General features: G+C 34.8%; 1 protein-coding gene across 1 annotated transcript in view; it reads left to right on the top strand.

Annotated features, from left to right (window-relative positions):
* Positions 1 to 16654, top strand: part of RYR3 (ryanodine receptor 3) — a 242309-nt gene that overhangs the window by 118970 nt on the left and 106685 nt on the right. The window contains exons 36-40 of the mRNA XM_026848909.1: positions 434 to 1235; positions 1745 to 1945; positions 2542 to 2644; positions 6544 to 6681; positions 14619 to 14892. Of these exons, the coding sequence (XP_026704710.1) occupies positions 434 to 1235; positions 1745 to 1945; positions 2542 to 2644; positions 6544 to 6681; positions 14619 to 14892 (1518 nt within the window). The remainder of the gene's footprint in view (positions 1 to 433; positions 1236 to 1744; positions 1946 to 2541; positions 2645 to 6543; positions 6682 to 14618; positions 14893 to 16654) is intronic.

The raw sequence follows: 16654 nt of genomic DNA on the forward strand, positions 1-16654 counted from the left end.
TAACCAATTTTATTTATTGTTAATAAAACTGAATTCAATAAAAGAGTAAAAAACACCGTGTTTTGTGGAAAAAATGAAACAATAATCCTCAATAAGCTATAAAGGCACTGTTTAGTATATTATGGCAGAGTTTCAGCATTCCAAATACATTTAGTTCAAAAACAAGCTCTAATTTACCATAGATTCCAAAGAAACTTCGCTATCTTACTTTTTTCCCTTTTTTCCTATGGAGTACTAATTATAAAAAATGTTATCAAATTATTATAATTTACTATGTTTTAATGATGCACATGCTAAGATTAGTAAGTATCACCCTTAATATTAATGTTTTAAAGTAGAGCTGACCAAAATGCACAGAGATTATAAAACTTCTATTTTACAAAATTATTTCTAATGAAATTGACTGGTGTTCTGTTTCTTTATTTCATAACAGATGTGTTGATATTTTGGAATTATGTGAGCAAGAAGATTTGATGAAGTTTCACTACCACACTTTAAAACTCTATAGCTCAGTTAGTGCTCTAGGTAATACTAGAGTTGCTTATGCACTTTGTAGCCATGTGGATATATCTCAGCTATTTTATACAATAGATAATCAATACTTACCTGGACTCCTACGTTCTGGATTCTATGACTTGCTCATTAGTATTCATTTGGAGCACGCCAAGCAAGCCAAGCTCATGATGAACAATGAATTTATCATTCCAGTTACAGATGAAACTCGAACTATTAAATTATATCCTGATGAAACAAAGAAGCATGGTTTACCTGGAGTAGGGCTTAGCACTTGTCTGAAACCAGGCTTTAATTTTTCTACTCCATGCTTTATTGTGACCAGCGAAGAACGTCAGACATCCAGCCCAGAGATACCCCTTGATACACTTAAATCCAAGGCCATAAGTATGCTAACAGAGGCAGTACAGTGTAGTGGTACTCACATACGAGACCCTGTTGGGGGACAGGTTGCATTCCAGTTTGTTCCTGTTCTTAAACTGATAGCAACGTTGCTCATAATGGGGGTGTTTGATGATGATGATGTGAAGCAAGTGTTACTCCTCATTGATCCCAATGTGTTTGGAGATCACAAGGAAGAAAGAGAAGAGAGGACAGAGAAGGAAGAAGTTACACAAGTTGAAGAAAAAGCTGTAGAAGCTGGGGAGAAAGCAATAAAAGAAACAAAAGCTCCTGCAAAAGGCTTATTACAGACAAGATTGCCAGAATCTGTTAAGCTTCAGGTGACCATTTAATATAAATATATTGCATATGTTCTACTGTTGATGGAACAAAGGTAATGCTTTTTGCTTGTCCTCTAGTTCGTAAGATTTGAAATCCTGAAGATCTTTATTCCACTTTGCCTTATAACCTCACAAATTTGATGATGATGCAATTATTTCTACATATAACTACACTCAAAATAGATATGCAAATACATATTTATTTCATAAGTATATTTTAAAAGACGGAGGGTTAGACCGGGTGATCTTTAAAGGACCATTCAAACCCAAACTATTCTATGATTTCTACATGATTTTTTTAGTTCATGGAATGAAAGACTGCGAATGCAATACAGTATTATCGATCAGGTAATAAAACTGTATAATTTGTCACCTTTACAGTGTTAAAAGTATGGGGGAAAAAAGTCTCTTATTTTTACAGTCTCTTACAGTGCATACTATCTGCTGCAGTTCTTCCCCAATTATATTTTGTTAAATTGTTGAACTTAAGTCTCTTTTTTCTATCCTAGATGTGTCATTTACTCAATTATTTCTGTGACTGTGAGCTACAACACAGAGTGGAAGCAATTGTATCATTTGCAGACCGTTATGTATCAAAATTGCAATATAATCAGAAATACAGGTACAATGAACTCATGCAAGCTTTGAACATGTCTGCTGCTTTGACTGCCAAGAAGACTAAAGAATTTAGGTCTCCTCCTCAAGAACAGGTAATATTTAACAAATAGTTGAATATAAAGATTTAAAAAAAAAATCTTTGTGATGATAGAGTTCTGACTTCTAAACTACCGTTGGAACTTCTAGAGAACCAAAATGAAATTTGAAATAAAATTTATTAAGGTACCACAAAATACTGAATATCAGAATGCTTATACCTGTACTCCAGAATTCAAGCTCTAAACTAAGGTTGACTTAGGATTTCTCAACAGTATAGAAAAATTGAACATTACTGCCCAACACTGAGGAGCTGAGATTCATCTGGTTCTGCAAGCTGATGATAATTTGATAACTTTAGTTGATAAAAGTTAGCATGAAGTTAGTGTTGTGCTGACATCTGTATGTTGGAAATAGTCTTTTCTACCTCAGGAAATAACTTTATTATTAAGTGTAACTGTATTTTGATGTTAATTATAATTAAAGCTTACAAAGTACCATTGCTTTAGTATGTCTTTTAAGATGTATTAGAAATCCATGATTTATTTTAATTTTATTATAAATTTGATTATGAACAGGTAAAGTATGGCTATATGTTAGAAAATGTCTTAGGCTTTCTCACTGTTTTAACTATGTTTTAATTCCATTAAAGATTAATATGTTGCTGAATTTTCAACTGGGAGAGGATTGTCCCTGTCCAGAGGAGATACGGGATGAGTTGTACGAATTTCATGATGATCTTCTAATTCACTGTGGTGAGTGGCAAGGTTTTGTTATGTTTTGGGGTTTTTTTGACACTTTATGTGGAAAAAAACCCAGATCCATTAAAAGAAAAAAATCAGTATAAGGGTTTTTTGTTATATTTATTACCGTCTGCATTGTGACTTCCCTGACAGACTTTGGTACATCTTACAAAAATATGGGAAAGCTGTGTATGGCTTTAAGTTTCATTGTAATATATCTGTTTAAAATTATCTGATAATATTCTGTTTATATATCAATTTTGACTTAATTGAAAAAAAAAAAAAAAAAAAAAAAAAGATCCAGTCAAGACCGTTGGGTTACCTTAAAAGATTTATATAGGCATGTGTATGTGTACAAGCAGATGTAAGGTATTGAAAGAACATTATTACTGTGAAGCTGGTAATAGAAAATTTATTAAAAATCACTAGATGCAGGGTGTTTCTGTTGCTTTAGCTTAGTTTCCTGGTATATATCTAACTGTGATGGTCAGTCCTTATAAACCACTATTTCACTGCACATTACAGCTTGAGTTGTCGCAGTCATTGAATTTGAATTTCCTTAGGGTATCCTCAAGGGTGAGCTATATCAGATACCCTGTGCAATTTATGTGGATTAAGGAATCCCATTTTATATGTGATGCCAGAAATCTTTTGTTAGTCTGTTGAGATCTTAGTCTAATCAAGACAATCATTACACCATTTACAATAATACTAACATTTACCGTCTGAGTCATCCACTTATTACTGCTCATTCCCAATAATTATGCAGTTAAAACTGATATACACAAGCTTTTTCAGATCTATCTACTTGGTTGATATATTCGTAGTCACTCTTCCAGTTCATTTCTTGGTCCTATGGTTGATGGCCCCCATCTTGTTCAAGAAGAATGGGACAGGGTCATTACAGTGAATTGACAGCATCTCAAGTTCTTCCCCAGGAAGAGTACGGTAATCTTAATAATTTCCTCCTCTCCTCCTTCTGTTTGCTGGAGGTCACTTTTAAATGTTTACTAATACAGTCTGCTAGTTCTCTCTTTACTGGTTATCCCTAAAACCAGTTTTACACAGTTCATGGAATTGCATTCTTTTAGTGACCTTTAAATAACAGTCTGTGATTTCTCTTTGTAGCCATGATGCTTCCCATACCACTCTGTGCTTGTATTGTTAAGGCTTCTGCTACCATCTTGTGCTGCTATTTTTGAGTATCCTGTGAGAATCTCCAGCAACCCTCAAGCAGTGATTTTGTGATAAGCCAGTTACCATCTTTCAACTACCTCAGCCTTAGCCTCAGCCAAAGATGAGTAGGTCAATGGGTATCTATCTTGTGTTTCATCAGTTTATTTCTGAGGATATTATATAAGACAGTATTAGAAGTCCTTAAAGCCAAGATTTCTATCTGTAAGGTTAGCTACATTATAGGTGGAAATTTAGTTGGTTTAATGTAATTTGGTTTTGCCAATCCTGTGTTGATTGTTATTCATCCTTGGTCTAAGTGCTTATCAAAAATTGTTGCTTTCATTCCAGAATTTTTCTTTCAAGCATTAAAGTGAATAGTTTATAGCCCCATATATACTCTTCTTTCTCCCTCCTTTATTTAGATAGATAGCATCATCTCCATTGTTCAGTCACTTAGTGCTTGATCTGACCTCTGGTTTTCAAAGATAATGCCTATTTGGTGTCAGAGAGTTCTCTGAGACTCCAGGATGAAGATTATGGAAGGCCCCTAACTTACTTGGAAATGTCTTAACTCTGCAGTATATTTATTTTACCTTGAAATACTTGTGCTAATATTAAGTTAGTTTATCTCCCAATCACTCTTCATCTTTTCATGAGGTAAAACCCTACTGATTGTGGGTTTTTTAAAAGAAATTTAGGGGTATAATTTTATGATTGTTTCTGATTCAACACACACACATTTATAATGTAATAGAATTGAAGATAGAGAAAGCACAGTCTCATGATTAAAATAGTTCAATGATTCTCTGGATTCTAAACAAAATCATACTCATTACTTTGTATAGATTTATCATAGGTGGTCACTGAGGACAAATGTTTCTCGTTATCTTTGTCCTGACTTAGTCCTGAAAATCAGTACTAAGCAATCACAGCTGCAGATAAAATGAATAGGAGTTGTGCTTGGAATATTTAATCAGCTTTTTAATACTAAGTATACTTCGCGGTCTAAGTGGAAAAATATGTATGCAATCAAGTAATTAAAGGCTGCTTCATAATGAATATACGCAAATAGTCTGAATTAAAGTTACTCAGGCAGTCTTAATCCTAACATGTCCTACACTGTGAGTGGTTAATTTTGCCAGCCAAATGATAGTCCTCTATCGCAATTTCTGTGTGTAATTTTTTGTTTATAAACAAACCAAACAAATTTCCGACGGATTTTATTGCGTAGTATCAAATTGACACTTATCTGGGTTGAAGCTATCTGTTCCAGTGCATAGACCTCTGCCACTTCAATTAAGTGATTAGCCAGGAGCAATATAAGATGGTCAACTTCTGACTGTATTGCAACTCTAAGAGGATGCAGAATGAAAAATGAATGATATGGAGCAGTGAATGAGACAATATCTCCTCCAGTTCAACACTGTCTTAACTCATCATACCAGTGCATTTCTGCTTGTCTGCCCATTTCTGCTTCTCAAGAGTTCTCTTTCCAGTGTATATCTTTTTCTTCCATGGCCTGGCCTTTTTTTTCAATGCCAGATAGTTTCTTGCTTTCTTTAACATCCTTGTCTGCTTTCTCTTTCCTCTTCTTATTGGCTACGTTTCCTGTTCTTAGATTTTCCAGACTGACTGTAGCAGTCCTTCATTCTTAGATTTTCATTTTGCCCGGGCAGTCTCACTTTTCCCATTCCTTAAATTCCATATGTAGTTTCAATTTCCAATTTTTGGCTCTCTCATTCTATCCCACTGCCTCTGAATTTTTTTATACCTAGTCACGTAGTCACTCCTAGTCATAACTATCACTCCTTCCCCTTGGTAGCTTCCAGTGGCAGTTTCTCCAACCTTGATATCACATTTCATTTCATCTTTTATTTCTTAGTTTCTTTTTTTAAAAAAACAGTTTTAGCCTCTGCAGTTGATTCTTTTCCCTCTGCTCCACCTTGTATCTCTTTAGTATTCTGTCTGAAAATCTTTTCCTTTTCTCAATTTCACTTTGACCAGCAGCCAAACAGCAAAAGCTTGCATTTCAGCTCAGCACAACTAGCTCTGGTCTGAAGGGGACCTGCTTAGATGTTCTGTGCTTCTGCACATAATGCCTGTGATATCTGATCATCACTAAGAGGTGTGAAAGATTTGAAAATGCTTTGAATGTTTGTGAAGCAATGTAATGAACTGAACTGTATTAAACTACCTTGTAAAATGACATCCCGGCTCATTATATACATTTTCATGGAAAACTTGTATCACTGGTATAATCTCTGAACATCTACATTCTGACAATTTTAAATTCAGTTAATATGTTTGTTTATGACTGCTAAATATCTTGACTGAAAATTTGTACTGTATTGTGAGATATGGCCATACTTTTTTTTTTTTTACATTCTGCAATATGAAACAAAGGATCATATATTTAATCAAATATGCTTCTGAGTCAAAATTAATTGCTGTAGTAGAATCTTTCAAAAATACCACCTCTTTGGTCAAATACTGAAAACATAATACTATAAATTTGGATATAGGAAGTATGTATACTGAAATAAACATAATTTAAGGGGTGCTACTGTAGCTAATATGTTAAAGCTTCTGGTCTTACTACATTTTTTTTATACTGTATGAAATTTGCCAGATGAAATGCCTGTAGATATTTTGGTATTGTTTAAATAGTTTAAAAATGAAGGAGTTAATCTTCAAAGGTTATGTTTGGTTTCTAACCAGTTTTATTATCTGCTAAGGTATTCCACTAGAAGAGGAGGAAGAAGAAGAGGAAGATTCCTCCTTGACTGGCAAACTTCGTTCACTAATGTACAAAATCAAAGGTCCACCAAAAGCAGAAAAAGCAGAACCTAAGGAGGAAGAAGAGAAATCTCCTAGTAAGTTTTCTTTCCACATAAATACTTCTGTGATGCAAGTGTTAAAGGTGTATGCAGTCAGCAAGAGTGTATTTCTATACATCCACACCATATCCTTTTTAACCATATCCTTTCTGAATTTAAAGAAATATCCAATCTATTTGACTAACTAAACAGAAGGAACATCTTTATCACAAGTAAAAATTCTGTATTCATAAATGCTTTAGTTAAGAGAATTTTCCGAATTTAGTATTGTTATTTTTTATTCTACTCTTTACTTCTATAGATCTTTAACGTGTGTCTCTAAAATCAGAAGGCAGAGAAAAATAGTCTAGATATCATCAGTTTTCCTGAAAACTTTTCTATATAGTTCATAAATTTCATTGCCCTTTACAGTGAGTTTTCACGTTGCTTAAATATACATGAGAAGAACAGACACCATTGAGCAGAAACTTTTTAAATGTTCGTTTCTGCAGCAGAATGTTATAGAGGGAGGAGGATTGGGATATCCCTATGTGTTTGCTGAGTAATATTAAGCTATGAACATTTCTTAAAAATATAAATATTTAACTCAAAACACTTGAAATATCTGTGTATATGTTTTGAAACTGATGAGATGAGAGACAATTTAATCCACAGACCTAGGAATAATATATATGGGGAAGGTATATCACATTACTGAAAACAGTCTTTACACTTGGTACGGCTGAATAAGCACAACAGAGAACCGAGAGTAACTGTTGAAACAATACAATAATTTATTTAAAGTTAATTAGTTTAATGGTGTTTAATAGTAAGCCAACAGATAGTCTTTATACCTGTTTTCAGATCTGTTATGTGCTGTGGCAGTGATTCATATAGCCACAGAATGGCTGGGGCTGGAAGGGGAGGTTGTGTGGTCCCAACCCCCCTGCTCAAGTAGGACCACCTAAAGCTGGTTGCCCAGGACAGTGTCCAGACAGCTTTTGAATATCTCCAAGGATGGAGACTCTACAACCTCCTCGATCAATGTGTGCCAGTGTTCAGTCCCCCTCACAGTGGAAGTGTTTCCTTCTGTTCAGATGGACCCTCCTGTATTTCAGTGTGTGCCCACCGCATCTTTTTCTGTCACTGGGCTCTGAAAAGAACCTGCATCTGTTTTCTTTGCATCCTCCCTTCAGGTATTTGTATATATTGATGAGATTGCCCCTGCAACTTCTCTTCTCTAGGCCAAACAGTCTAAGCTCTGTCTGGGTTGATGCTGAGCAGATAGTTGATGAGCTTTCTTCCTAAAATGGCCTGACACTACATGGTGCAAGGCACTGTTGGAGGTTGGTTGGACTTGATTCATATGATGTATGTATCAGCTGATAACATATATATCCATATTGTATGAGAGATAGCTGTGCAAAGCCTGACAGACGTTAATTGATGAAAGTTTTTACTCTTGAATTAAAGTTAGTTCTTGTAAGAAACATAAATGTAGTTGAATCAAGGTTATTTTACACATAGAGGAATGATGGATTAACTTAGCGCTTTAATTCATATTTTTTGTAATACATAAAGATGGAATTTTTTTTCTGTAGAAGAGTAAATTAAAATGACATTTGTTGTTATTTATACACAAATGCCGTAAGTTTGCAATATTTCATATCTGTCTTCTTATTACTTTACCATGCCTAATGGCGTAAAACAAGCTGAAAAGGAGACTAAGAATTTATTTCAGCAAGTTTTCTTCATATTCCTGCAACCAGATTCAGAAGTATTATCCAGCAAATAGTTGAACACTTACAGGGTGTAATGTGTTTAGTTATATACTTTTATAGAGAGAAAACTTTTTTTTTTACTGCATTCAAACAGTTTTAACTGGTAAATGCTGCCAGAGATTATAATAACTGCTATACTGTATGTGAACCAGTTTTTGTTCTCTGAAATGCTGGATTTTCAGAAAAAACAAGCATGTTCATAATCACAGTGGGATGTCATACATAGCAGCTGGTTATTTCTTCATAATGCTTTGAAGAATATTATTTAGTTGGTTAACCAATTTAAGAAATTATGCACAAGCATTAAGTAATAGATAATTGCATGCAGTCATTTTAGCAGTGTAAAGCTGAAAAAAGACTATTGCATGTATTAGTGCTGTCTCAAAGATAAACTACTTTTAATTAAAGGAAGCACTGAAATGAAAAATGTTGCAGACACCTTCCTGTAATGTTTGTTACAGAGATTAGTTCAAACTCTATGCTACTTGAGAGCAAACCAGAGTTTGTATATGGAAGACAGGAAAGTCCTACATCCTGAAGTTATACGCAGTTCTGTCTGCTTCAGTTGAGTAGCAATTTGTCATTATTCTTTCATCTCTGCAGTATTTCATGTTGCATTTTGAAGGTATATTGTTCTTTTGGCTCTCCTTCCTCTAATAAATTATTTATTGTAGCTGGTTCTGTTACTGGCAAGGAACAACTGGTTGCAAAACAAAGTGTTGATATTCCTTCCTACTACTACCTCTTCTTAGGGCACATATACACACAAACTTGCATAACAGGGTGCACATAAACACCCTGAAACACTTGAAATCACAGACTTTTCATTCTGAGCAGTATTCCTGTACTTGTACGCTCTCAGAAGCTATTCCCTAACATGGGAGAAGCGTTCATGGTCTAAACAGGCGAGACTGGTTCTGTGAATACAGTTCCCCTACTGTCTGCATGAGTTTTATTGAGCCTCTTTGAGCAACTCACCTGACTTTCACTGCCATGTGTTACCCTCAGTGAGGTTGATGTGTAGTGTGAATCTCGGAGGTTTTGTCTTTGCTGTCATATGTTTATGAGCTTTCAATCCTTGATAGTGACTATGGATGGTGAGGAATATCTAAGGCAAAAAGCAAGATTTCACCAGCTCTTTCTTTAGTACATAAATTTTTTGCTGAGGTATCTCATTGCCTTTGCAAATGAAGATTGGGTTTTGCCAGCTCTGAGTTTCTATAACACCATCCAAAAATCACCTACAGAATTGTGCAAGTGACTTGAGGTTGGTCTTGTAACTAACAATGGTAGTAAGTGCTTCTTTCCTATTTCCAGTTTGCTCAGTTTAGCAAAAGGTCCTTGTACAGACCCAGAACAGTTAATTTCATTTCAGATTTAATAATTTCATCAGAGTTGTGTGAGACTAAGCAGCAATGCTGTTTTGTATCTCAGGATATCTCTTACATGATCTGCTTGTTCTGTAAAGCACTGGAGAGGGTTTATCCTGTCTTGAAAGCGTATTTTGGTATTTTAGTCTTGATACAAGGTTGTATATACATTAATTCTTATAATAATATCACGTGCTGCATGAGAAAGGGTTTTATTCTCCAGTGACTCATCTGTTAGCATCTGCTTTCTCTTTAATGGTAGTAGGACCTATTGGTATCTGGAAAGTATAATTTCTTCAGGCTTCATGTGGATTCTGTTGTCATGAATCAAGAAGCTTTCACTCTTAAAGCCTCAGTGCTTGGTCCTTAGAAGAGAGCAGTTTGCATATTTCATATACTGCCACTTTAGGTCACAAGAAATGCGTGTTGGACAAGTGATTCTACAGTGTCTGTTTTTCTAGAAATTTCAGATAATCTCGCCAGGCATAGCACAAATATATATATGGATGAAGTAATTTAAAGGACAAGGAAAAATTATATCTATGCTACATTACATAACATTACATTACATTACATTTTATACTTGACTGTAGCTGGAGACTGTGAGGTATGTAGTCCATGTGTACCCCAGTCTTATATGCATGAGAAGGGGGGCTGGTGTGCATGATGTGTACCTATTGCTAAGGCCAAAATTTTCTGGCCTTGGGCATCTGGTCATACATACTTAGAGTGTGAATATTCATAGAAAGGAACTATTTTTCACAAAGAAATCTTCCCTTCCTCTAAGAATGCATTCATACCTACTCACAAATGGACTTTTATCTTAGGAGAGGAATACTAGCAATTTAAGCTAGTGTTAATGATGAATTAGTAAAATTTATTTCTAAAGACAAGCTAGAACTCAGATAATAAACACACTGAGGCAAAAAATATAGTGTTAATTATGATGATGGGACTTCTGTAACTGTCAAGTTATAATTTAGATAAGGCATATATGTGGGGAAGTCATCACACAGCCTTGAAAGATTGTTAAGGCAGTGCAACTTCTTGTTAAAACTTAAAAACTGAAAAAATATTAGCAACTATTTTAGCTGGTTATCAATGTCACCATGTCATATATTCAGTTTGCTCCCAGCTTTTGTTACAGGTTAATCCGCTGGCCTGCCCTTCACCCCCTTCCCCAAGCGAGAGGTGTGGGGTAAAAGGTATAGTATCCCTTACACACCAGGAATGGCAAAGAAAGACTTTTTATTTAAGACAGTGAGTCATATATCTGCTCTATTGTTTTTCTGCACGTAGAAATGAAAGGAGACCTTCATGCATTTTAGGACTAGAAACTATGACTGTCAGTCTTACTTAACTGTGGCTCTTCAGGCGCCTCTAACTCAGGGAGGGTATCTGCTATTATAATACAATTTTTTCATGTAGGACCATATGTTCTGAAGGTATACACTTCATTACTGGTCCTAGAATAGAAATCAGGAAATAGAATTGATTTGAACAAATGCCCTAATTGAGTTTTCACGTTAAAACAATGAATCATGGACTTTTCACAGTGATCTTAGTGTGGATATATGAGAATGTTTGTGTGAAAAGGTTAAGTATCTGTTGAAAAAAAAAAAAAAAAAAAGCAGCAACTGCAGCATTAAGTTGAAGAATCACAGACTGTGTCCTTTGAGACCTTGTTCCTTTGAATGTTACTTACACCAAGACAACAATGATAACTTACTAGTTGTTACCACAGACTTCCTACTGGCTGTTAGCTTCATTTTTTTCTTGCTTGTCTTTTAAATTTTGGGTACAGAGTGCTTGCAGTACAGTACGTTTATGATTTATTAGCAGTCAGAAATAATATCAGACTACTGCTATTATTGAGACCATGCTGGAGTCATCACATTCGATTGTTTCTCATCTACTCTCATCTTTTGGCTGAGTTGCAAGCAGATCTTTTTCCTCAAGTGCAACAAACACAGCAACTTCTCTGTTTCAGTATAGGGGAAAAGAAAGTAGAAAGGATTAGAGGGGAGGAAACAACAAATCACTGTCACAATATATCTGATTAGAAAAAGACCCTAAACAGACTCTGCTAAACCTGAACTAAGATGCATAGAAGGCATAAGAGCAGCCTAGAAAGAACTATGTTCTTATTTCCCGAAGTTTTGAACTCTAATGCCTCTTAAAGGATTATGAATAATGTGTTTGCCAAATTTTGCAAGGCTTTCCTCTGCAGGAGTTCAGCTAGAAGTCCTGAGAGTGTACTGCCATGCTTAGATGTGGGTGAGTATATGTAGGTGGCTAGGAGTGGCAACTTGAGAAGTCTCTAGTTTTAGGCATTAGAAACTGGACTTCAAAGTTCTGTATCTTTAAGAAATAGTTAAGAAATTAATCCTGGGAATGAGCCTTATACACTTGGAGCTAGAAGCACTAAGCAGTCTCTACAGTTGCGGAGTAACATGATGGGTAAGACTGTAATGATTCAGATCCATCTAACCCAATGCCTTGTTTCAAACAGTGCCCACAAATAGTCACCTGGGGGCAAGTGAGAATAAAACAATAAGATGTAATACTTACAACTTAATGCTGTCACAGTCTCTAGTTTCTTCAGGAGATTTCCTGAGTCTAAACAGGTTTTATCTTTCTGACAGATATTAGTGTAGTCTCCACTTGAGCAAGTGTGCACTTTTAGCATTTGCCACATTTTTGACAGTGAGTTTAAGGGTTCTGTCATCCATTATGTGAAGAAAACACTTTCTTTTTGGCTAAGCTCCTGCCTTGTGAATGGGCTTCATTTGATGGTCTCTTCTTGTGTTGTATTGAAAAGGGTGACTTTTGGATTAACATAATGACATTTGGATTAACATAATGACATAATGTCCTCTCCTTTAACTCTTCCTTTCTTAATAAATCCTGGCTTTTGATGTGATCTTTTTGACTGCCAGTGAATTTGAGTTGATACTGATAATTGAGCTGATATTTGTGTAAGCCGATCAGGGAGGTCATCCTCATAGAGATAATCAAAAAACATCTAGACACAGTCCTGTGTTTCACAGGAGGAAGCCTTAACCTCCTCCTTGAGTTTACCACTTCAGGTTGCTTTTATCCCATGTTTATCCACCCACCCCACCCCCAAGTCAGAAAGCATAGTAAGTAATTCTTTAATAGGATCATTGACTTTCTGACAAAAGAAGTTTGTTATATTTATGTAACCAGAAATCAGTGGTACTCAATGAGTTGGAAAGTTCTGGGAAATTATTAGTTATTCTAGGACAGAAGAGTTTAGTGCAAGAATCAGAGGAAATTGCCTTGTTGCACTGAAAGAAGTAATTGTTTTGTTTGAAGAAACTTATACAGTGTTTGGAACAAAGCTTGTTTAATGTTTTCATTCATAATATGTCCCTAAGAATAGGGCTGTCAATGAATAATATTATAATCTTAATAATAATAAAATTAATAATTTAAATCTTAAATCTTATACACAGTCTTTCCCCACAGAAAAGAGCCTATTTGTTAAACAAAATCTGATAATTAATGATAGTTTTCTACAAATACATCATTAAGTAATGTAAGGGAGAAAAGTTAACAAGTAAAAGGATAGTGTAGTCACAAAAATAAATGGATTTGCATTAGCTATAAGCACGTTTGTTCTGGAAATTGGGAGGGGGCAGTTCTTACCATTAGAAGAACTTTGGCAAAGTCAAGAGGTAACTTTTTTGGAAATAGAGGAAAGAAACTTGCATTGTTTTGAGAGGAAAGGTGATTATTCATGTTCTACTTGATCTCAACAATGAACGTATGTTGGAACAAACACTGGAACATGTGTTTAGTTTTCAGGTAAATTTCCTAAACTCTGGGCTCAGAAAAATTGTTTTCAGGGTCACTGAACTTGTAACGTATACAAAAGAACTCTTTCAAGCAATATGCATTGTGTAGTTCCAAACAATACAATTTATTCAAAGTGTATTCCCAAGTGGCAGTGTCTTTCCCCAAACAGATGGGAAATAGAAATTAAATTCCCCTATTCTAAGTCAGTTTGCATCTCCTGCTTGTTAGTGTGTATGCATCATCATACAATTCTAAGATTTTTCTAGGCAGATCATCTTTTCGAAGACAATGTGCGTCCTTTGTTTGAACCACAAAACGGCCAAATATTCATCAAATGAATGACCACCAAAAGCTCTTCAAGCCATCCTGGCTAGGCCTTACATTGGATATTTGATTTAGAAAGGCAGCTGTCTCACCCTCCTTTCTGGCAGTTTTGTAAATTTAGAACAGATTTTATTTCCTCCTCCCCCCTGGCAAAATTGATTGGCAAGCTGAGCTCACATTCATGGATATTTATGTTGTAATTGAACTCATACTTGTCAGCCAATAAACTGTTTACTGAAAACTTAATTACTAATTTCTGTATTCCAAACCTAGTCTGATGAGTATCAAAAATACCATGTTTCTTTGGCATTATGAAATTAAATTTCAGTCATTCCTAATGAAAAAGTGTTTGTGCTGTATTTTTTTTATAAATTTTATAAATCTTGATGTAGAAATGAAGAATAAATCAAAAGTTTAAATTATTTACTTGATCTAACATATAAGGATGATTCTTAAAGTCACAATCAGCTAAGAAGTTTCCATTACCAACAATGCTGGTATTGACTTAGTACAAGTTTCTTGGTTTTAGCCTCTCAAGTGCATCACACTTATCTTGAAAGTTCTAAAAATTATTTTTCCAGTTGAAAATTCCTATTCAGTCTGCTTGTCTACTGTTATCTAATATTTTACTATAATACATGTTTTTGACATTTTTTGTTATTTTAATAGTAAAATTTTATGTATCTTATTTTTTTAGCTACACTGAAAGAACTCATATCCCAGACTATGGTGCGCTGGTCCCAGGAAGATCAGATTCAAGATCCAGAATTAGTGCGGATTATGTACACCCTCCTTCGTAGGCAATATGACAGCATTGGTGAGCTACTGCAAGCGCTGAGGAAAGCATACACTATTAGTGCTGCCTCTGTGAAGGATACCATTAATCTGCTTGCAGCACTGGGCCAGATCCGTTCACTTCTCAGTGTCAGGATGGGAAAAGAGGAGGAATTGCTAATGATTAACGGATTAGGGTATGGAATTAATGTATTTTTACTTTTAACTTTGTGTTAAACTTTTTGTTGTATTAGTAAATATTTTTATTTTAGATCCTGAATGAAAATTACTGCTGTACTAAAATGCAGATATGTACCAGAATTTTTCATTTCCATAGATATTTCCAAGATGGCTCCAACTGATCTCTCTAACAGTATCAAATGTGTCAAAGTTTCTGTGAACTAAGGTAATTTCTCATCTAAAGAAAATGGGCTCCTCTCACTGTAGTTAAGCCTAATGCTTAAACCTTCATCAAAATACATGTTTTAGCAGCTCTGGAGAAAACAGATAATTTAAATCTTTATTGGTGTCAATACTACATCTTTCCCAAACTGAAAACTCACATTGTAATTCATACATGAGTGAAAAACCTTGCTGATGTCTTTTAATTGGGAAGTTTATGCAAGCAGATAGGTCGAACCAACAGAGTGGTTTTGTGAACTGAAATATTTCAAACTGGTTTGTATTTATCATGTCATCATCAGTGGCAGCTTAAAGTATTTGAACATGGAAGACTTCTTATTTTATCCTTGATAAGAAATTGCCTTTATGTAACACCTGCTGGTGTGAGAATATTTTTTTCAGTGGTTTTGGTATAAAATTACCTCTATTAAGCAGTGGTATTATGGTGCATGCCTTCATATGTGTTCCTTGTTTTATGTGAATAATTGCCAGATTAGGCCATTTAATGTTGGAAGGGGAAAAAATTCACAATTAATTATTTAAATTAAGATGGTGTATTTAAAAAGAGAGAAAAAGATAGTATGATTACCTGAGAACTGTATTTATTTGTCCTTCATCAAGAATATTGAACAATTTCTCTCCTTTACAACACTTATAAGGAACTTTCATTATTCTTACCACTTCACTGTAAAAACTGTATAGTCTGTAAAAATTGCAGACTACTCTCTTCAGTTGAATTGAGCAGGTCATGGTAGCAACTCATTAGTTAGTATTTGACAGTATTGCCTTATTTATTGCTGATGCTGAGTTTCTAAAGTTGCTGAGAATTCTAGGAGGAATAAAGGGTAAATTTTGTCTAATCTCGGCATGTGTGTAACCCCCTTCCCAGAGGTGCTGTATTATGAATCATCTTCCATTCCCAGTTTTCTGTATTTCTTTAAAGCTGGTATGATGTCTGTTATTTACCATTTGTTTTTAACAGGTTGACCTAAAACGTTAGAAATCCCTGGATTCTCTATTGAAACACATAAATTGTGTTCTGGATTATGAAACCATTACAGCAAATTCTAGAACATGTTGAGAGGATGGTGGGCAGAGTGAAAATGTTAAAATATTCCTACTTAAGGGGACTGTATGCCATTTTACATCTTCTGACAGATGGTCTTAATTTTGGAAATATTGATAAAACACACTTAACAGATAACCTTGAATATTAAGTCTGTTTATTGTCTTCTACTTCGTGAACTGAGCAAATTAATTAAGGGGTATTACTGCAGAGGCAAGGTTAGATTTCAGTTTCTTGATCCCCATTCTCTACTTTAAAAAAACACATATATTCTTCTCCACTTAGATCATCACAGAATGTTTTTTTCTTTAAACAGAACAGATGGTAAGAACAATTTAAAGATTAAGAAATGCCATTTTGAAATAATTTAAAAGTTTAGGTTCTTATTATATAGAATTAATGAAAATTAAAGGAATGACAGCAATGTGAAACATTTAGTTGTGAGGTGGTTTTGTGTTATACTGAAATCTAGGAATTTAAAATTATGTTAC

This window comes from Athene cunicularia, assembly GCF_003259725.1.
Source record: "Athene cunicularia isolate RWA chromosome 5 unlocalized genomic scaffold, athCun1 chr5_part1, whole genome shotgun sequence".
NCBI lineage: Eukaryota > Metazoa > Chordata > Aves > Strigiformes > Strigidae > Athene > Athene cunicularia.